At 40.5% G+C, this 22432-nt stretch overlaps 1 protein-coding gene across 5 annotated transcripts in view; it reads right to left on the bottom strand.

Moving 5' to 3' along the window:
* Positions 1-1774: 1774 nt before the first annotated feature.
* The window catches only part of INO80D (INO80 complex subunit D), a 44827-nt gene continuing 24169 nt past the window's right edge, over positions 1775-22432 (bottom strand). For 2 of the 5 annotated variants that reach the window (XM_082763445.1, XM_082763448.1), the window contains exons 7-12: positions 21695-21919; positions 19552-19661; positions 17996-18129; positions 16400-16617; positions 15849-16006; positions 1775-14891 (exon numbers count right to left, since the gene is read on the bottom strand). In XM_082763445.1, coding sequence (XP_082619571.1) covers positions 13723-14891; positions 15849-16006; positions 16400-16617; positions 17996-18129; positions 19552-19661; positions 21695-21919 — 2014 coding nt within the window. In that variant the 3' untranslated portion in view covers positions 1775-13722. The remainder of the gene's footprint in view (positions 14892-15848; positions 16007-16399; positions 16618-17995; positions 18130-19551; positions 19662-21694; positions 21920-22432) is intronic. The other 3 variants (XM_082763446.1, XM_082763444.1, XM_082763447.1) reach the window with 3 other exon arrangements.

Below are 22432 nucleotides of genomic sequence, written 5' to 3'. Positions count from 1 at the left end.
AAAAAAAAGAAGGGAAAAAAAAAAAAAAAAAAAAAAAAAAAAAAACACTTGTGTGATTCAGTTGGTTTCTGCCTTACTCAGTACAGGAGCCTTTCTCCCCAAACCCATGCTGCAGCACACCTGACCCAAGCACAGGCAGCTCTTTCTCCTGGGCAGTTTTTCCCAGGGAGAAGCCTGTATTTTCCTAACTTCCTCCTTACTTTTCATTGTGGCCCTATATCTTATATCAAATAGCAACTTTTGCTTTCCTCTTAGAAGCACGTTTTTAGTAACTATTTATTTCCCCATAAGAATCAATTATTCCACCTTTCACCATTCTGTTGTCTTTTCAAGGGCTACTCCTGTCTCCCACAAAGGCAAGATATTACAGCATAAACCCGTTCAGCCTTTGCTGTGAGACCTTTGCAGCGTATGTTCGCATGGAAGACCACATCATTCACTGTCACCAGTTAACCCTCAGCAAAATGCAGCTCTAATTACACCATCTTGAGTGGCTGGGCCACTTTTTAAAAAACACTGTTTTTTTTCTAAAAAGAAAAGTCACATTACTGAATCCCCTCATCATCAGTCTCTGTTGATAGTCATTCTGATGACCAGAGCAGCATTAAAGGAGACCGCCTATAAAAACCAGAACCTACAGCATGGTCTCACTGAGGACGTAACTGCTTCTCCCTTGCAAGACAAGTCCAAATGCACTGGGGAAGGAGACTAGCAAAGCAAACATCAGTGGTAGCACATACCCTCATGACAGAAGGAAAAGGAGAAGACTTCACAAAAGAAATACTGTAATGAAGATGCAGCAACCATCTACTTACTGCAAAGCGTCCATGGCACAGTTCTGGTTAAAACAGCACATCCTTTGTGCTCCCATGGAAAAGCCGCTCTTGGAGAGCAGACACTGCACGGGAAGGTTGGTACAGCCAAGGCGGCCGAGCTCATGCCAGGAGCTGCAGCTTCTTCCTCATGCAGACCCCTGTCAGAAACGTGGCAGCGGGGGTTCCCCGTGCTATGCATCCAGGCAGCCTCCACGTGCACCCTTGCCCAGCCATCCTGCCTGGCGCTGAGCCGTCCCCAGTGGCATCTTCAGCACCAAACTGCCCAGTTCCAGTGATGAAGGAGGTGTATACATATTTTTTAAAGTCCTCAAAAACATAACATCATGTGATAGAATTTTGTCTTATATACCCCTTAAATAATATTTCAAGTACAGCTCTGCATCTGACAACAGAAAAAGAGGATTTGCTCCCTGGGTCAGTAATTCAGAGCTAGAAAGCACTATAATTAGAATCAGGAGTGAGACTGAAGACCCCAGTTTGTTTGCAAAACTAATTAGCTAATGTTATTAAAAAGCAACACAGAATAAACCAGAGCACAATCAGACTCTACTGCTACCAAACAAAGGACAGTTGTACTTAAGGTATTTTTCAAAAAAAAAATACAACAACAGCAACAAAAAACCCACAACAGTTTATGGATTAGATTTCAGCCTGGGCAATATTCATACAACTTGGGAGTTAGTAAAATGGCTTGGAGAAGAGGGTTTCATCATAGAAAACACAGCTACTTCACAGCAAGATTTATTAATACATCCAAAAGAAAGAAAGAAAATCATTTTGTCACACTATATACAGATAATACATACAGTGTTTTATACACATATTACATCAGTTTTTACACAAGAAAAATATACATAAAAATGTAAACTTTTGTATACAAAAACCCTTAAACAAATTAAACAAGGACCAGATAACAAAAGGAGACCAATCTATTATCATTTCTTTTTTTTTTTTTTTTTTTAAATGGTAATACAGTACATTCATTGAGAAGTATGAGGAACACATGAGCCAACTTTTCCTATTTAAAGGGAAGGTACAAACAGGAGCTCTCCTGCCCGCCCCTGGAGTGCTGTTGGCAAGCGCTCTGGCACCAGGAGCAGCGCCAGGAGCTGCTGTCGCTGCTGGGACTGCACTGAGCGACCGCTCTCCTCAGACACCCCCATGCTCTGCTCTCTCCAAAAGCGGCACACGTCCGCAGAAGCAAACACGACTGGGCTTTCTGTGCCCATTAGCTGGTCTTCCAGCTAACGCCGCAGTATGGGATGCAGCCGTGCAAGTTTGTATGTTCCCTTTAAGCAGTCACTAGGTGGATTTAGCTTTGCTGTAGCAAGTTGTTTATTTTTCCCAATGTACGGTATGCTGAACACATGTCGGGGATGAAAGGGAACAAGGAAGGGGTGTAAGAGACTGCTAATCCTTGCTACCATGCAGTTACTTCAAAATCAGTTACGTTTGCAAGCTACAATTCACTGGTTCAATTACACTGCCTCACCTTTTCTTTCCCACTGCAACTTTATGCTTTTAACTCTAGTGGCCAAACAACTGTATGAGGCTCTTTGTTACAAGGCTGTTTCTGATATCAAAGTGTGATCAAGCTACCTTTAAAATGACACCAAACACAAATTTCTCTGAGACAGCCTTAAAAAGAGTGACCATTCCATTCCCTCTAAAGCACTTCAGACTGTCCATTTGCCACCTTCTCTTTCATTAAACCTAGGACAAAGATATTTACTGTTAATTGCAAAAAGGATATTGGTTGGGACTCTGACATCTGTTTTTCTCCACTTGCAGATAAATATTTTGGGGGATTTAAAAACAAAACAAAGCAAATTAAGGAAAACATACACAACAATAAAACCCAAACCCTAAAACCTCAGGCATCAAATAAGAAGGGAACAACTATTTAGTACGATGGTGAAAAAACAGTTGCAGAAACTCTTTGGAAACAAACAACAGATTCCAATGAAGGCTTCTCACATTAAATAAGTTAAAGACTTGTTACAGACATCTTCATAAAAACATCCATCCTCCACAAAGTATGTTAAAATGTAACACAATAGTGATGCACTGGTATTTTTCCTGGAAAGGACAGAAGAAATAAGATCTCCTTAGTGCTATCAGTACTACTAAATTTAGTAGGTGAACAATGATTAAAGAAGTAATGGGGAAAAGTAATGGGGAAAGCTGTGTAAAAGAAACCATGAATCATTAATTATATTTGGACAACAGGGAGATGGGGCAGAATGTGATTACAGTATGCCTCAGAAAACCCTGAAGGAAATAAATACTTGGGAATTTGTTTTTTCCATTTCTTTCTTACATCCATCTAAGTGATGGTGGGAGTAAGGGCTTGTCTGCTTGTTTTTGTTATTTTCCTTTTTCTTTTTTTTTTTCTTTCTTTTTTTTCTTCTTTTTTTAATAACAACCTTTCTAGTAAAAATTCAAAAGACAATTACAAATGGCTTTAGATAGTTAAGTCTCCTTTTTAAAATAAAACTTTGATAACACATTTCTCCATTTCTTCTATATAATGCAGCCTCAGTGAAAATATTTCATAAGGGCCAGCAACTTGCAAAAAGTAAAAAAAAATAAAAATAAAAAAAAAATAAATTGCCAACCAAGGTTCATAACATATACACATGTATATGCAGGACATCTACACTCTATATACATATTTAATATACGTATGCATGAGTATATATCAGGAGAGAACCAATGAGTATGTTCTCCACATACATAAACTGAAATAGCGTAATAAATGTGTGCATATAAATATGTATTATACACACACAGTACACAGACATACCCATACACACGCCCAGACATATGTATCATAGAAATTGTCACGTATGATTGCATGAAAGCTCAGATGGAACAGTACATCAGTTACCTTTTTCTAATAGAAATGCAAGGAAGACAAGAATTCCATGGCTGAATCGTGGCCAAGAAAAATAGTGCCATACCCAGACTGAAAGCGTGGAATGCAGGAAGGGCTTGATGACAGAACTGGAACAGTGCTCTCCATTGAAACCGAAACGTAAGCTAGCTATGAGTTTCAACAGTGCTTACATGTGACTGAGCAGGTTTCTGACAGCTGCTTTCTGCTCAAAGGATCTGGGAACCCAATTTAGCCAGAAAACAGAAAATAAAATACTTAACACAATTTTCTTGCATAAGCAAAATCATTCAATACACAATGAGATGCAAAGTACTAGCATACTAATGGTCAACTCCGCAGCTCATTTTAGAATGTTTAATGATAAAATGTAATGAGCTGTGTTTCTCTTGATATGTTTGACGACACCACCACTGCTCGGAACACAGCACAAGGCTGCCTTCTGATTGCTGCTTTCCTTACGGGAAACACATACTGAGCTCCCTTTTCTCTCTGGGGCTGAAAATTTAAGATCTTTTTCAGAAGGTTTGTTTTTCTAGTTTTGAGTATTCACCTCTAAATTATGGTGCTGGGTTAACCTTTTACTATGCTAGGTAGCTTTGCATCAGTTTTCTAAGAAAAGCTGGTGTTCATCTGCAAATCAATCACAGTCATGGTCAAGCACTATTGAGTATCTGGAAAAATCTGCCTAAGATCAAGCAAGTGCTCAGGGCCCAATTCAGCTGCCACTACAGTCACCAAGAGAATTTCCCTAATGCATAAGAAGAGCTGGATTGGGCCATTAAAGCCAATTACTGCCAGCAAGATAAGCTTTAGGGATACTGGGGTAAAGAGGAGCTGGAATGGAGGCAATGAAGCAGCGAAGCAGAAGAGGTCGGCATTGCAAGAGGCCTCAACACGCATTAATATAAACAGAAGCAAAAACGTACCAAGGAAATTACACTTTGAGGGCTGAGGTAACAAAAAACCAATGGTGACCAAGATCAGACCCATCATGGATGTCATCCAAATCCTTCAGAAGAATTAAGACCACCTTGTTTGGCACAAGTGCTTACCTCTTACGCATAGGCTACACAGATAGTCTCTCTCTTTAGCTCACACACTTATTCATGTTACAACTAATGTGTGTGATACTACATATATTCCATCTACATATCTGTATGCTTGTATATATAGACTTAGATCGATTGCATTCGTATGTATTTATTGTACATCATGAGGGCAAGTCCACATTCAGCAAAGTGCTACCAATATCTCATATACAGATATCTCTCTGTACAGGTATACACAAAAATGGGCCTATTTTTCCCCATAAAGGCATAAAGATTTATGCTGCTAACTCCCATATTACCACCAAACGACGAGAAGGAAAGGCCTCTGACAACTTCCACCTCCCTGCCTGTTCATTCGTACATGCACATGCGCAAGAGAGGAATTGCAGGGGGGAGAGCTGTGTCTGGGGGCATTGACATACTGGGAGGGAGGGGGATGTACAAAAACATTGATGTTCAATTTGCAACTGCACTTCAAAAAAAAACTTAAAAAAAAAAAAAAAAAAAGTCTGTGCCATATTGGAAGCTCTGTTTTTCTAAACAGATTTTGAAGTCACCAGGATCACCATCACTAGAAGTGATACTGTATGAATGAATAACAATTAGGTTTTCGTTTTCTCCCGCCTAAATATTGTAACTGATGAACAGTATGAAGAGTAAGCAAAAGCATGAGTTTTTGAGTGAGAACTCCCATAAAGAAATTTTGCTTCTCCAATTATGAGAAAAGCTAAGTGGCCAAAATTAAATTCAGAATTTCACAGCACAAGTGAAACTCCCTGGATTGTAAGTATATATTGCTCTGCAATCCACAACAGCAATTTTTTTTTTTTTTTTTTTTCAAAAATCAATACACACAAAGACCTTCAGGAGAGAAAAGAATCTACTTTGAAAACAAGATGCTTTTACAGAATGGAGATCAGTCCATAAACAGTACCCCTTACAACCTAATTTGAAAACACAAGTACAACTGATTGACCACATTTTCTAAGTCAGACCGTGGGAGATTCGGGTATTAATTTGCAAAAATACAGTAATTCCTCTGTCACACCATCCCACCAAATACAGACCTTCCCATTTGAATTTCTTCTGAAAAATAACACTGAATTCCCCCATCCCTTTTCCTCCCCCATTTATTTTATTTAAAGGCTGTCTTTGGGAACTTGGTATTTTCATGGCATTTTAAACAGGGCTCAATGCAACTCATTTAAAAAACAGTAAAATTGACATGATATCAGAGTTAGCCTTATAACAGAAGATTATGTAGTAGAGAGTTTGAGTTATTTATACAACAGTGAGGACATAATAACCCCCTACTAAATAATCACATTTCTACAATACATTCCATCACCTCTCAACTACTTCTCTCTATACAAAACTAGGACCTACATACAATATACACATTCATATCGCACATACATCCCCCCCAATGCATATTTTTTGTGTGTATATATAATACATACATGCACACAAGCAGTCTAATTCTATTTATAAGTCACAGTGGGAATTCCTTTTGTGAGGAAAGGAGGGGGAAAATTCCTGAATAAGACACTGTAGATTCCTAATGTTCTGACTTTTCAAATTCCAACTCACAGAGCTAACTGGAAATAAATACATTAAAAAAAAAAAAAAAAAAGGTCTTACAAACTTGGTTCACAACTTCCAGCTACAGTAGTTGGATTTTTTTAATTTGATCTATTTACCCTGTAACTAAATTTCTAATCATAGGTACAAACCACAGATAAATTATTGCAGAATGTAACACTCAAAATAAAATTTAAAAAGAGTTATAGGAACAGTAATATAAGGGTTAAAAAGAGTTCTATGCTTTGTTGATACAGGATACCATTTTATTTTATTTATATATATATATCTATATATAGATATAGATATAGATATCTGCAAGGTAGCAAAGAATAGCTGTACACCTTGACACGGCAAAGATCCAGTGTAAAAAGGTGCTTCACTAGTTTGTTTTTCCAAAAAAGCTTGTATATAATTTTATAGCTATTAAAAACACATATGCAACATAATTCATTACACTCAATACAGCTTTAGTATAAAACTTATAATTTATGAGGTGATGTTAATAGCATAAATTAATATACCATTTCTCTTAAAATCTACAATAAGTATTCTGAAAGCTCATTGGGGAAGGGTATCTTTAAATAAAAAGTTTAAAGCTGAGCGTGATGAAAAAGATTTTGTATGTTGAACTTGAGATGAGAGCCCCGAGAAGAGAAAGAGTCCCTAAGCCAGACACTGGACTAGAAAACTGAACAAGGATTTCTCTTTCTTGCGCTCTCACTTAGATGACGCTCTACCTTAAATTATTATTTACTTTTAAAACTATTTACTTTTTTTTTTTTTTTTTGTTAACTGCCCTTATTTCCACAAGGAATCCCTGAGACATACCCAAAACTGTACAGTGAAGGTAATCACTGTCAGAGAAACTGGTTCAACCCCTTCTGGTAGGATGTAGGTATTTTGCATGAGAACCGAACTGTCTGTCACTTCAGAATGAATCTGTTTTCACTGGAACCAACTACGTGCTTCGAGACGCAGGTTAGAGTCATTTCAGGGTAAATCAGTCCACTCCAAAGTAGAAGCAAATGACATAGCAGTCAGCTACATTAGAGCAATCTGCACCAAAGTTAAAGTTTTCCAGAGGATATCTGGGGACATCACCTACCCAGAGTTCACTTCAGTGGGCACCGGCTGACAAAGACAGAAATTGGGTAAAACAATAGCGTTGCTGGACCGAGTTCAACGTGCGCACAAAGTTCATACGCATGTACTCTGTATACCTCACTGTGTGTTTGGGGGCCTAGCAAGGGAAAGGAGTATGAAGAATGCATTTTTCTACATCAACTATGTACAGTTTTAAGGTCAAAAGCCTGAATTTCATCCTGTTCACTTCCAAACTGAATTCTGTGAGCCAGGGAAGACTGAAAAGGTGCCAACACTTACTTTAAGGAAACGGAAAAAGAAAGATGCCTCCAACTACTGATGTCCATCTACAGCCAAACCCAATGTCTTCTCTCATGCTTCCACTATGTCACCTTATTCCAAAGTAGCCGGAGAACAAGTATGTGGAAGCAGAATAAAACAAGGAAAAGCAAAGAACTCAACAAGCATGAGACAAGTAGCAGAACAGAAAAGCAAAAAGCTCCCAAGACCAAGTCATTGTTTTTGTGTTTTTTTTTTCCCTTTTTTTTTTTTTTTTTTTTAAGAAGTGGCTGAAGACATAAGTGAGAAAATTGTTCCAAGACACTTCTGCAATTCCTCTTTCTTCCCCAAACTTTTCTTTTCCAACAACATTATTGTCTAGTTGTAAAGACAAAAACAAAATATAGCTGATGGAACTAAGGTCTCTCATGACCATGACCTCACCTAAAGTCCAGGTTTAAGCATAGTAAACACAAATGTAGATTTTTTTCGCCACCAACTGTCCTTACTTTTAGTTGGACTTCTTCATGCAGGTTATTAAAAAGAATAACCTAAAATTTTTCTTCATTATTTTCTGCTGATGCACTTCACAAAACAAGAGGAATCTGTGAAAAGGTAGATGCTCACTAAAAATGCCTACATGTTCACAGATAACGTGTTCACTCCTGGGATCAAGGTGGCACCTCAGCATCTAATTCATTACATATCACTCACTGTGTTATGAAAAAAGATCTTACTCACTGCTCTGAGAAATATTTCAGGTCATTCTAGCACCCAAAAATGCGTGCTATGAATTGCTGGAATCTCTCCTCCTTTTCATTTTACAGTCACATTCTCTCAAGACCAAGCCACAGAAGACTTACTGGTTGGCATGACTTATATTGGAGAAGTATCTGAGAATGGGAGAATAAAAAAAAAAGAATGGTGAAGAATGCAGAGGGGAAGGAAACAAAGGACTGGGGAGAGGGGAGATGGGAGATGAGACGAGCAGCCCACAACACCCCAGTACTAAATGTCACCCAAAAGATCAGAACAACCGTATGATAAGACCAGAAAGACCTAAAGATATGGCTGGTGCATTAGCCCGAACTTATTCCTTCGTTTAGTACTTCCATCACCATAGGGCCTTGCAAAAGACCTATACTAGGAGGAGACTCCCCTTCACATGTAATGGCAAAAATACAAAAGCAAAGAGAAATATCCCAGCAGGAAAGCTGCCCAGGCACCCACACAAACGCCTCACTGCAGGTTAAATGGTCAGAAAACAACTCCTGTCACTGTCCCTGCCCTCCAGAGTCTGCAAAAAGTCGACACCAGGACCTGGCTCTGCTGCTGCTGAGCTGGTGCTCATCAGCGCTGCTGAGGCCTAAGGGAAATGCAACAGCCATGCTGCTGCAGTGGGGGGAGTAGCTGGGGCTTTGGATGTGGACCAACAGCACATCCTTTTAACCACTAGGGCCAACTTCTCAGTGAAGACACTTTCACAGGGTTTATTTTACTTCTTCTTGAGACCCTGGCAAGCCAATTCAATTCTAGACTGCATTTAGATGTGGTTACAGCAAACTGAAGCTCCAAAGGGAATTTGGCTACCAGTCTGCATGTTCAGCTGCAGGCCCTTTGCCTCGGCCGTGTCCTGGAGCCAGCTGCATCAGACTGTACGTAACAGCTCACACCAGGGCTTCCAAATTTCTGAACTAACAGCTCCCCCCTCTTCAAAAAAAAAAAGCAGCAACTTCCCTTGGCTTCCCTTTCCAGTTATGGATGGCTGTTAATATCTTTTTCCTCGCATTTGTATTTGTGACACCATCTCTGATTTTTACCTAACAGGCTGTAACCTTCAAGGCATTTTTCAATGTCTGCAACTGAGAGGTATGATTGCTCATTCGCTAGCCTGCTGGGTGAAGTGGGACATCTAGCTGTCGCAGTCTTCTCCGCAGGTCAAGAGGCAGACCTACACCTGTACTACCCCTCAGCATTATCAGCATAAATGTTTCACTAACTTCTCTGCCCAAAGATACAGAGAAGCTTGCTACCAACAAGAGAACTAAGCAAGAACCTGAGGGGGACTGGAAGGCAGGAGAGGACAACACAACGCATCTTTTCCATCTTCTTGCATCACAGCAATTACAAGTCCCAAGAACAAATCAACCTTGAGGTATCAAAGTACATACAGCTCCCCTCAAAGTTGGCATGAAATCTCCCTAAGTGAAAGGAAACATCAAAGCATGTCTAACAATGTCTTAGACACCAGGTAAGCATGAGGCTGCTTCTGACCAGCCTCCATACACCATTACATGTCATTCTGTCAGTACTTACACTTTTGTACAGAGACTAATTGAGGTGCTGCTATTAACCAAAACTAATCTTACTGGTATTTTTTCCTAGGCCTCTTCCCCCCCCGCCCCTCCCCTTCTAGTCTTTAAAACTGAAATCTTATGTAAGGAAATTAACTTTTAAGTTAAACTAGCTTTATTCAATTTGTTAACATGTAAAGGACGAAATAGATATTGACCATCTCAAATGAATGGACTGAAATTGCTACACTGACTCTTTGGTGAAAGGGTGATTAGAGTGCTAATTGCTGTATGAGGAGATGATATTCAAAAACCTCTGCAAGAGAGCATGGACTCTGTTAGGGAACCACTTAAATAGCAGCCTTAAGGACTACTTTAACGAGACCTGCAGTGTGTCCCAGAGGAAGAGGTGTGAAACATCTCTGGCTGCACAAACTCTCAAATTGGGTCTCTCATACCCAACGGTAAGATGCTGATTCACTGAACTCAGTGAGTTGTGTTGGTGTAGAAGCCCACCTGCAGGATTCATCCTGTAAACCTAAGATCAAAACCCCTAATTGCTTGGTAGGCCATACTGGTGGCAGTGACAAAATGGGAGGTGAACCAGGCAAAGGCAAGAGTGGTGGCCCACTTCAGAATTCTGTATCAGACCGGACAGAGGGATTCCTATTTCAAATGTATACAAACAGAAATTTATTTTTAATAGTGCAGCTTTATTGCAAACTTAGTTTGCTCATTGAAAAATGTTACGTAGTCACTTTTCAGGGAAAAGACATCAAAGGATATACAAAACTGAAGTCTAAGTGGGGGAAGAGAGTTGATATCCTAGGCTGCCTTAAAGGAATACAGGTACATAATGGCCATTGATTTCAAATGGGAATTATGAACCCACGTAGCTTTGACAACTTTTAAAATTTCCTGACTAAATCAATGCTTAGGTTAGGAGCTGGATTCTGTTCTGAGTTACAACAGTATAAACACAGTGACCTTAAACCAAAGAGCAACTTGGAAATTTATACCAATGTCAGCAAGCAGAACTTGACTTTAGGTTCCTCTCCTTCCTTCCCACCCAGCACCTGCTAAGAAAGAGAAATGTAATGTGGGGCAAATTAATCTGCATGAGCTGCAGCTTCATTGGAGAGTTTGATGGGCACAAGAATCATTTCAAAGTCCTGAAACCAATTTAAGAAATTAACATCCTCTAAAATGACATGAATACACAAGCAGATTAAAGAATTAACCATTTGGTATACTAGTTCTCCACTCTTTTTCAGTCAGTCATCCAGAACACATTGAAGAAGGTATATGGACACAAGGAAAATCATTTGCAAATCAAACAGTTGTCTCCTCAACAAAGTGTGGGGAACATAATACAAAAATAAATAAATGCCTTGTCAGATTTGCCTCATTTCACAATACCACTGGGCATTCCTCAATCAGCAGGACAATCACAAGCAGGAATTCATAGGCTTCAATTCAACTTTTTACATGATTTAAAAACATTTAAATGTTACAAACATATTTAAATCACCACTTAAAAATATTCGGCTTATATTATTAAGATCTATTTTACCAAGTATGAAATAAGGACTTCATAACAACAGAAGCATCAAAATCATTTTTGTTTCCTCCACCCACATACACTTGCAATTTCAGACAGGACATACGCATCATCCATACTCCTTTATGTTTAAGGAGGACAGATCTTTCAAGAAATGGGATAGTATGATTGCTATGATAGTAAAAAGACAAGACCTGTCCCATTTAAACTCCATTCCTTAACAAGACGAAAGGAGAGGTTTGGGTCAGAGATTTTGGTATGGGTCTGACTGCTAAAAAATGAATTTCTAAACTAATTAAACTTAGTTCAATGATCCCTTGCTCAAACAATGTATTAGGCCTCCCTATAACATGTGCTTGGTATCTCCATTTCCTGGATTAGACTAGGATACATGCAGGTAGGATGTTTTATTGTAAGGTAGAAGGAAATGTCTTCTACAGTCAGAGACTGAAATGTGGATTTTTCTATTCTCTCATCTGCATCTCAGAAACAAACCAAGAAGAAGAGTAGAGACTTACACTAATTAAACAAGTTACTTTTACAGTCCAAGTCAGAGTACAGTAGCAAGTTTGAGCCCTATAAAGTCACAAGCAAATTCCTTTTCTCACTTCCTGATAAAGAGATACAAGCGAACACCTCAGGATTTATGTTGCTGTTATCCCTCGGATTAATAAAATAAATCTAAAAGCTAGTGGACTCCATTCTTTAAGAACTGAAATTGCTACCAAAGAGTCTTAATACTATCTTCGGCAGGTAGGCAGTAAAAGCAGAGCTGTCCTGCAGACAAGAGGAATTCTTATCTCCCTATTTTGCTTTAGAGATTTCTCTTTTGGTTAGCCATGACTACTGATAGGTACCTGCTAGTTCCTTACATACATTCAGCTTCACATACAGAGCATCACATCCCACAAGTGTCTCAAAAACTATATGGCTCCCAGGGGAAAAAAAGCTAACCAAGGAAGTTTCAGTAGCTAGTAATAATTTGAGAAATGCATCCATTTGGAACTTACCAAAGGGTCTGAACTAAACTTGTGTGGATGGGCAGAATACCAACCAAATTCTTCCAGTTTCAGCTGGGAAATACCTGTCAGCCTGTCAGACAAAGAGTCTGGGACAAAGCCACACTTGAAAAGGCAAATCATCAATGCTACAAGGCCACAGTAATTCAGCAAGGGAGGGAATTTCTGCACAGGAATCCTCACTGTACCATGATTCTGTTTAAATCTTTCTGGTTTTCTTTTTTTTTTTTTTTCCTCTTTTCTTTTTCCCTGGGCTAACTTTGACATCAGCCTTCAGATTTCTGGGCAACCAGTCAATTGGTCCCCTTGCTGCTCAATGAATTAAAAATCATCATCATAAAAAACAAAAGTCAGCATGCAGTAAGAACAGTGACCAGTTCTGGAAGGGAATAACACCCACTTCTTCACCAAAAGAAAAGGAACTGCTGCTCCCTGCACCCCAAACACACACACACACACAGAGGAGGTCAAGACACTATTTTAAGAAACTGCCAAACTCATCCCGGAACCATGGTCTTGTTTTAGGACTTCAGTGCACCATTCTCAAATCAATGTGTGCAGCCAAGTTTTCAATGCCAGATGCTACCTTTGGAAAAAAAAAGTTGTGTTTTTTTTTTTCTTAAAAAAAAAAGAAAAAAAAAAAGAGAAAAAATCAAAAAATCAAAATCAAAATAAAAATCAAGACTTCTGCCCACAGGAAAACTTTCTAGCAGATGCTAAGGGGATGGCAAGCACTGATCCGAACCCTAGGAAACAGTAACATGCATCAGTAATCTGAGGTATCTTCCCATTTCTAGGTCTTACTGCTAAGATCAATTACATCCAGTAACTGTGCTGTATCCTTAAGGAATTATTGGGGAACGGTGAACCTGCCTGCAATAAATGAGCACCGGTGCATAACAAGCACATGTGAACGCTACAGCAAGGTTCACAGGGGGCTAACCCTGGTCAGTACTGAAGCAGGGGTTTTCTTCTTAACCCCATCTTAAGAAAAAAAAAAAAAAAAAAGAAAAAAAAAAAAAGAGAGGACAGAAAAAATAAAGAAAAGGAAGAAAGGAGAAAGGAAAGATAGAAAACACAGGTCCCCCATCTACCTGCACATAGCCAGGCAGACAAGCTCAGTTGGAGGTGGTGAAGGGCGCAGATGCGTTATTGGTACTGGTAGCGGTGGCACTGGTCACTGCGAAGCCCGTGGGAGGAGCTATGGAGCTGTGGCTGGGCTGCAGGTCCTTGGGGATGCCACTGTGGGAGCTCAGCTGGTGCCCAAAGGCTGCGCTGAACTGAGGGAGCTGTTGCTTGGGGGAGGTGGAGGCCATGAGTTCAGCGGAGGCAGGACCCATGCCACTGAAACTGGTCTGCGGTAACCCCGGGAGCACACTGGAGCTGTTGGGGGTCACAGTGGCGAAGGCAGGCTGTGTGGTCTCTGAGTGCGAGGTGGTAGGTGGTGTGGACAGGGAGGTGGACAGGAGGTGTCCATCTGCACCAAGAAGGTTGCTAAACGGAGAGGGGTCCCCAAGATTGACAGGAAGATTTCCCCAGTGAGTTCTGGGGTTGACCACCCCGCTAAGTGGCACATCCAGCTGAGTTGGGAGCAAGTGCTGTGCCATCATGGGCATCTCTGCTGAGAAGGTAGCTGCCAGGTTATCACCAGGAAAGGATGTGGTGTGAGGGGATGTGATATGGTCACTGTAGGGAGACGGCACATGCTCGCTATCATAATGGCTTCCATGGGGTGAGGAGTGTGAATGGTCACTGCTGTATTGCTGTCGTGAGGTGATCAGGTCATCTGCCTTGCTCAGCAGCTGGGCAGGGTGGGGCCTCTGGGAGGCATGGCTGCCATCATGAAGTCCATGAAACTGTCCTGGGAAGGCTCTCTCCCCAAGGCCACTCTGGCTTATCAGAGTGGCAGAAGTAAGGCCGACGTTGGCTGGGGCTGAGAATTGCCCCTGGATCTGCCCTGCCAGGGGCGTAGGTGGGTTGGACAAGGTAGCAGAACGGAGCAAGCTCTCATCCAGCTCCAGACCGGAGAAATTATCGTGTACTATACGCCCATTCAACAGCTCCCCCAGATCCGTGTTAACCTCTCGACTCAAAGACTGCATTCCTGGAGCTCCAGCACCTGTAGAGAACACCCCTATCCCTCTATCTGACAGCTCCTGAACTGGCACACCATCTGTCTGTGTAAGTACTCCAATGGTACTCAGGCACTCAAGAGAAGTTACAGCCTGTAGGGCCCGTTCCAGTTCTTCAGCCTCTTCTGTAGTCGGAAGGAGATCTCCATTTTTACCTGCAGAAACAGGGCAACCAGAAATTAGAACACTTATCTCAGGTAAGCCCTACAGTGGTACTCTAAGGATGCAAAGGTACAGAGAGCTCAGTATAGAGCTGCAGTGTATGATAAGCTTCCAGAATGGCTTTGCAGGACAGAGAAAGTTTCCTTCACGAGCATTAACTAGGTAAGCAGTGTAAGAAAAACTAGAAATTACACCTTCATCTCCTGTGGAATTCTCCCCTTCCTCTTCCACATACTACAGTGCAAGATACCCCCTGAACTCACTAGATTAAAAAAATCAATGCTGCAATAACACAAGCAGTCCACAAAGTCCCTTCTGTTTACCACACAGCCTCAAATGTACACAATCAGTACAATTTAGGTTAATTTCAAGTCAAACACACACTGATGTCATATCAGATCTGAAAAAGAGCAAAGAAATCACATTCCCCAAGTCTGGGCTGTTCTAATTTCTTTGTTACCTGTGATAGGTACTGAACTTCAGAATCCAGAAATTCATGCACAGTTCTGATCAAAAGCTAGTTTCAAAAATGTGTTTAAAGATTTTATTTTCACTCTCTTCTCCTTTGATAAAAGGCCAACGTTGACTGTGATTCCAGCCCCACTCAATGGCAGAAAGATGCCATTACTGTGAATATGCTTGATTAAACTGCAAGGCTGACAGGCAATAAAAATGCAAAATGAATTATTAAAAAGCTAAACCAATTAGGATTTACAGAGCAGTAATTGTAAGAGCAAGCAGTGAACTACACACACCAGCCTTTTTAAAGTCTGGTTTATTTCAGAGCTCACAAACAAACAATAAGGCAGATGCATTCTCCCTTGTCTAGAAGTTATTACCTTTCTGGGAAAGCAAGCAATCCCTCAAAACGTACGTTTCAGGAATACTTGCTTCTTCAGTTCACAGACTGTGTTCGTGCTAGCGTAGAATAAAGTAAAATAAAATGGTACCTTCAAAGAAATCAAAATCTTGCAAGTCATCAGGCAGCCGTGGCAGGACATCAGAGAAGTCCTCCTGATTCAATTCCAAGTCATGTGGAATGTCTGTAATTTCATTGGCGATATCATCAGGCAGCTCATCAGCACTCAGCTCTGGGGTGGAGGGGCTCCTGTACAGAAAGTACCATTAGTCCTTCGTTTTCAACTTTGATTCCTCCAAATGAAAATTATAAATGCACAGCCAACAGATGTTTCCCCATACTTTTCTTTTAAAATTATATGGAGAAAAAAATGCTTTTAGAAAGTTTACAGTTAGCCTAAAGATTAAATACCCAAGATGTGACATCAGAAGCAAGGCATTTTATCCATCAAATTTAACATTTGCTCAGATCTAAAATTATCCACTCTAAGGTTTTTTCAACAGTCACATGGAGATGTAGCTTCTAGTCCTGAAGCATCTTACTGCTTCAGATGCTGATCAGCACAGCAGCATCACACCTTTCTATGCTCCTTTACAGCTTTCAAGCTAGCAGTGAGCAGAGTGGGGCAGGGCTGCCACTGACCTTATGTGGGGCATCTCTACTGGCAGTGAGACACTGGCGGGCATGGTGAGGTTCCCTTGGGGCACTGCAGGAGGAATAGGTTTCTGGGGCCGGCGTGGGCCTCGCCTTCTCTTCTTCTTATGTTTTTTGGTAAGTGCAGGTGGCTTTGTTTTTTTCCTGGGTTTCCTCTGCTGCTGGTGCTGAACTTTACGGGAGCTGTCCCCTCTCAAGAAATTGTCCTTTGGGAATAAAACAATAGCAACAGGAGAAAATTAAGAACAAATATTACTTTCCTTGTCCCTGGTCATTCCACATATATTTACACATAATGCAAGAGAGATTGCTAAGTTAAACCCGGGCAAGATACACAAAATAAACTGTTTCCTTCCTCACTGATCCCAATGGCAAAAATCACACAGACCAAAACATGAGGTATGGTCAACAGTGTGTAAAGTCACTTAATAAAATCATCATAGCAAACCCTAACCAAATCAGTGCAAAAACTGTAACCTTTGGGTGCATTCCTGTGATGAGGTGGCAATAATGGGTATAGTGCATAGCAGCTGAAGCCACCATCCTCAAGCACCCACTGCCATAAAAGAGGGACACCACACTAGGGCTAGGGACTTGTAAAGGGTGTGGGTAAGCAACTGAAGCCTCATTGCTTCTGAAGAGCAACCCACTCGCCAATTACAGAATGAAACAAAACAACATTAATTTTCAGTTGCCGTTATACTGGGGATGGCAGAGGATTTTATCTGCTGCAGAAGTAAACCTTGAGAGACACAATAAAGATCGCCTGGGAGAGGGGGAACCAGCCTACACAAAGCTTTCTGTGCAGCAGAAGCCCTCACGTTTTAACCCAGAAAACTCAATAATTCACAATTATTGGAGATTAGCAGACAAAAACCATCATCAACAAAAAAAAAAATGCAATCCAAAAACAGAACAAACAAAAAGGGCAGTTTTATGCTTACTGCCTTGAAGAAAAGGCAAGGTGTGTGTGTGCGAATTATCTGAAAAGTTTTGTTCTGGAAGACTGAGAGCATAAAAGGTGAGTAGAGAACATCATCTTAATTTGTGTAATCTCTCAACTTGCTGTAGGCCATTACTTTTCCTCTGGGATGCACAGATCCCTGAAGGGGATCAAAGACAACTTTTTTAGTTGCCAAATGGTAAATGAAGAAGCAAAACCATTATCTTTATTCTTGTAATTGTTATCTACACTTCCTCTAGAAAGTATTTTGGGCCCTGTATAGTAATGTTGCTTGAGAAGAAATGCTCTGACCATAATACACTCATGCTACATTCAGATCCAATAGCCAGGAATTAGCCCAAAAAAATGACCACAGGATCTCTCACAAAGATTTCTTATTTCTTGATTCAGAAGAGGAGTCAAATATCTTTCAGTGAAGGATATTCTCATGTGGACTTTATTATATCAACAAAAGTATATAAAAGATTTTTACAGCATACTTTACACTAATTGGGAATGTCTTATCCTCTTAAAAAATAAAAATAAAAAGGAATGAACTCTTAAGTTTGTAAACTTGCAGTCTGTCAGGCAAGAGGTCACCCAATACAAAGAAATAATTACATTTTTGGCTTTGTTCTTACCATTTTTTTGGCATGTTCTTCACACAGAGGTGTCTGATGTGTAATGTCAAAAACTGGCACAGAGCACTGTTGACCATCTGCAAACTTGGCTGTGCAACTTGAGAAGAGCTGCTGAGAACGGTTCAATAAGATATCTGTGCATTTCTGCATCAGGAATAACACACAAGGCAACGATGGAGAAACGCCCTTTGATTTATCAATCTGATAAAGATCAGAGCCTTCAACTCTATCTGTCCATAGATGCTATTTTTAATGAGTATCTTAACTTTGTTATTCAAGTTCAAAGCTAGGTAAGTCTCAAACCCAACTTTTAAAGTGAAAAACTGCATTCATGCAGAATGTCTAATGATTTTATTATATATTGAGATAGTTTTATGGAAGCAGCTATTTCACTAATGAGTTCTTAGCAAAAAGAAGCCTTTTCCTGGAGTCTTAATCAATAGATCAATAGTACCAGTTGAAGCAGTGTAGTCAACAGGACTATTTCCTTACAGACTAATGACAATCCTTACTGAAACATTAAAGAAAGACTATTTCTTAATTCAATCTTTTGAGGTACATTCTTGGCATTTATCTTTAGAGCACAGACAAAGAAGTTTCAAGATTCTTCCTGCTACTCTGAAAAAAGATGTGCAATCAGACAGAAAGGTCAAGTAAATCTAAACGTAAGCTCGCTGAGACTTTCTTCAGAAAAATCCCCTGCAGGAGTAAAAATGTTTCTAGTCTTAAAGCAAATCAAACAGATATTTCATTGTGTTTTTTCAAACATTAGAAGTATTCTTTCCATCTTGGAACAGTTCTCAGACTGATTCTAACCTCAACATCACTATGTATGTTCAGAAAATGTTAAAATGTTAAAATGCAAAAAAGAAAAGACAAAGAAAATGGCAAATGCCTGCAGAAGGCAGTCTGGATTGCAGACTTTGACAGAAGGGCCAGAACCAAAAGCCTCCTCATTTTAGGAGAGGAAATTGGACATTTCTTCTTAGTGAAGAAAATGCAGAGGGAACAAAATGGGAATGAATGCAAAAATCACTATTCTTGACTTCTCTACACTACATACACCCACAAACAAGACCTCTTGACCTTAGAAATAAAATAGAATTCTAAATCACAAGGAAAATCCCCAACGCAGCTGCACACCATTATACTCTCTCAGAGAGGTTTTTGAACTATTCTGCAGACAACTTTTTTTTTTTTTTTTTTTTTTTTTTTTTAAGACCTGCAAAAATCCCCTAAGAAAAACAAGGCATTTGTAAACCTAAAAACCTGAAAAGGTGCTGCTGTCTGATAGCAACTGGAACAGATAAGCACTAGTCACTTAAAATACCAAAAACCAAAGGAATTACTCCAACAAAAACCTCCAACAAGTATTCATCTATAAAAAGACAAAGCCTGTAGCATTCTTAAGTATTCCAGGTAAGAGGCAAGCCTGTCTATAGCCTTCAGACTCAAACCTCATATCTAGTGTGCCTCCTCCTTTCTGTGGGGTTCATGCATAGGACAGGACAGATTCCTCTCCTGAATACAACTCTCAAACTTAGTTAAGAGGATACGCTGAAAACAATGCCTGGTGAATGGAAGGGCCTTGTTAGTGCACTGTTCTCCCTTCGAAGTCCCACTACAGGTTGTCGGTTCTGCATCCCTCTGCCTCGCTTGGCTTGTGCTGAAACAAAAGCATAAAAGAGTTTGAAGTCAGAAACGCAGCCTCAGATGGTAATTTAGCATGACTATTCAACTGAATGTAGCACAGTAGAACTAAACTTATAGCACATGTGTGTGTGTGTCGTGATCCAGATGGGTGCACACTACTACCACATTCTGAACAGGGATACAGAATAGATGTTGATGACAGGTGAAGGTATGATGCAGTTAACAGGATTATTGTTTATTTCATGGGGCATTAATTGTAATGAGAGGTGCTATGTGCTGCTACCATGTAAGTACTACTACACCCTGCAACAGAGCCCAGAACAGCAGTAGGTGAGTGTCACCACAGGTGACCCTTTAAAATGAGGTCAACCTTCAGAATACGATGTATTGGGTATGCCCACACAGGCAGTCGAGTGCACTTTCAAGCCTGTTCATAAATCAAAACATGCCGAGCATCCCCAGAGCTTACATGCAAGCATGTGCTCAGACAAACTTAGACTGAGCTCTGGAGTGGCAGAGCCTGAGCGTGCTCAACATGGGTAAAAGCTCTCCTCCATCAATGTGCTACAGCCCAATCCACCAGCAGGTGCCCGGAGCTGAGTGTTTGTTCAGCACAGCCTCAGTGCTTTGAGCCTGAACTGCAAGCAGGCAACCAGTCAGCAGTGTGGATGAGTACTGCAAGCGTTACACAGCTCGCTTGGTGTTAGCCTGCTCTCAAGGCATTTGTCACCTTCATGTAGATAAAGCTGGCGGTTCCAGGGCTGAATTTCCCCTCTGTACACGTTGTTTTCTAGGTTGACAAAAAGCTGTCTGTAGCCTGACTGTTTTCATTCAGTCATTACTGTCATCAACTGCACTTTGACCGAGCAAAGTTTTAGTTAGCAATATTACCCCTGTGAAACATTTCATAACTGAAAAGACTGCAGTTACTTAATTCAACCAGAGCAGTGATGACAGACATACCTGGCTTTGCTAGTCTACCCAGAACAATTGAATTGTGTGAGATAAAAGGCCTTAATAATGAAAAACCCAGCAAGTGTTGTCAGTTATGTCGAGGTTTTTACTGTATCTTAAGTTTGTAGACTTTTATGCATCTTCATAAACTAGTCATGTACCTCTACATTACACCTCTGAGCAGCTCTCCCAGCATCACTCCATTTCCCCAGCAATAAACCCTCCACCTGCCACAAACTACAGCCCACTGTTCAGCAACAAGAGCATCCCATGATCAGAATATACCCTCAGCACCCTGCCTGCCTCTCATGTCAGCTCTCCCCACCTCCATAGTCACACACTCTGTAGAGCAAAACCAGAAAACCAAAGGAAACTGCTGGCACCCAAGACGTAACACCAGAGTTCAGACTTACTCTGTCTCTGTACACATATGAATCAACCAACTCTCAGTACACTGAGAGCTGGAGGGATGTTGACATTATCTAGAAAGAATTCCCACAGAAGGTAACCTTCAGAGTTGTTAGAAGATATTTATTTTGTTGCCGAGTTTCATTTAATGTTAGATTGAGTTAAATCTAACAAAAGGCATCAGTTTAAGTTTGATTTGCTGGGAAGAGAATTAAGAGGAAGTATTGACTTCATAAAAAAACAAAACAAACACAAAAAAAAATGCTGTCTGAAAAAAGAAACCTATTGAAGCAGGGAACTAAAGAACCAGACTGGTCACGCTCTAAAGAACTGGACTTATTAAAGTACCAGATATTTGTAGCTAGCCAAAATACATAGATTAACTAACAACAATAAATTTTAGCAGGACACTAACTTCTCTCATGACATTTCAGAAGTCAGGCCCAGCTACAACTGAACAAACAATCCACATTTTAGAACAAAAAGCTGAAAAATGCCTGTCTGCACGGAAAATACTGTATGCCATGTTTATTTTACCCTGCAGGCAGGCATTTATATGCCATGGCTGTTCTTCCTTGTGCATGCCTACCAGTTTCACAGTTCAGCATTTCAGCTGCTAGATACTCTGCCCATCTTCGTCTTGCCCTGACCCTGGCTTACTGCAGTCACACAGGAAGGTCTAACCTGGTACGAGCACAGGTCGCTCTCCGGAGCTCTTGTATCAGTTGCCCAGCACGCTCCGGCTCTCTGCTGGCCGCCTGCAGCAAGGCTTTCCGGAGTGTGTGCCGGCATTTCTTCTGACGGGATTCTGCCCGCTCCAGGCGGCAGAGGTGCTTGTATTTCTGCTGAAAGTAAGTGCAAAGTCTGGTCACCCTGGAACTCCTGTCATCTGCATTGTCATCATTGGACCTGGAGGAGGGGAAATAAAAACAGGTGGGCTTTAAGTATTTTTTTTTTTTTAAGGAAGTTGATCTGTCAGTTTAATAGAACTTTAAGTTGGTGTCCATCTTCTAGTCCCACAGACATGCACAGGCTGGTATGAAGCAGGGATGCTTGAGAAAGGGTAAGAGCAAGATCCTTTTTGAATTCTAAAGGTACTTACCCTTCTTAGTATGTCATTATTAGAGATTACATCAATTTATCATCAAGTCTGACACATTTAAATGTCTGGAGCCTGCTGTTCAAAAAAAAAATCTATACTGTTAACCTTTATTTACTGTAAATGTCTCAGCAAATGAGACAAACTCTTAAATCAAAGTGCAATTAATGGAGAAGATAAGGGTGGGGAACTATGTAGTGGAAATTTATTGAAGAAAGGTCATGTGGAGATGATAGTCAAATTCTAACAAGTACCAAAACTGCTGACCTTTACCTTTTCCAATTCCTCTTACTTTGCCAGGCAGTGTTTTCCCTTCTAAACCA

The sequence above is a fragment of the Aythya marila genome, assembly GCF_965140915.1.
Source record: "Aythya marila genome assembly, chromosome: 6".
Taxonomy (NCBI): domain Eukaryota; kingdom Metazoa; phylum Chordata; class Aves; order Anseriformes; family Anatidae; genus Aythya; species Aythya marila.
Note: the sequence above shows the minus strand (reverse complement) of the source record. Positions and strands in the feature narration are given on the sequence as shown.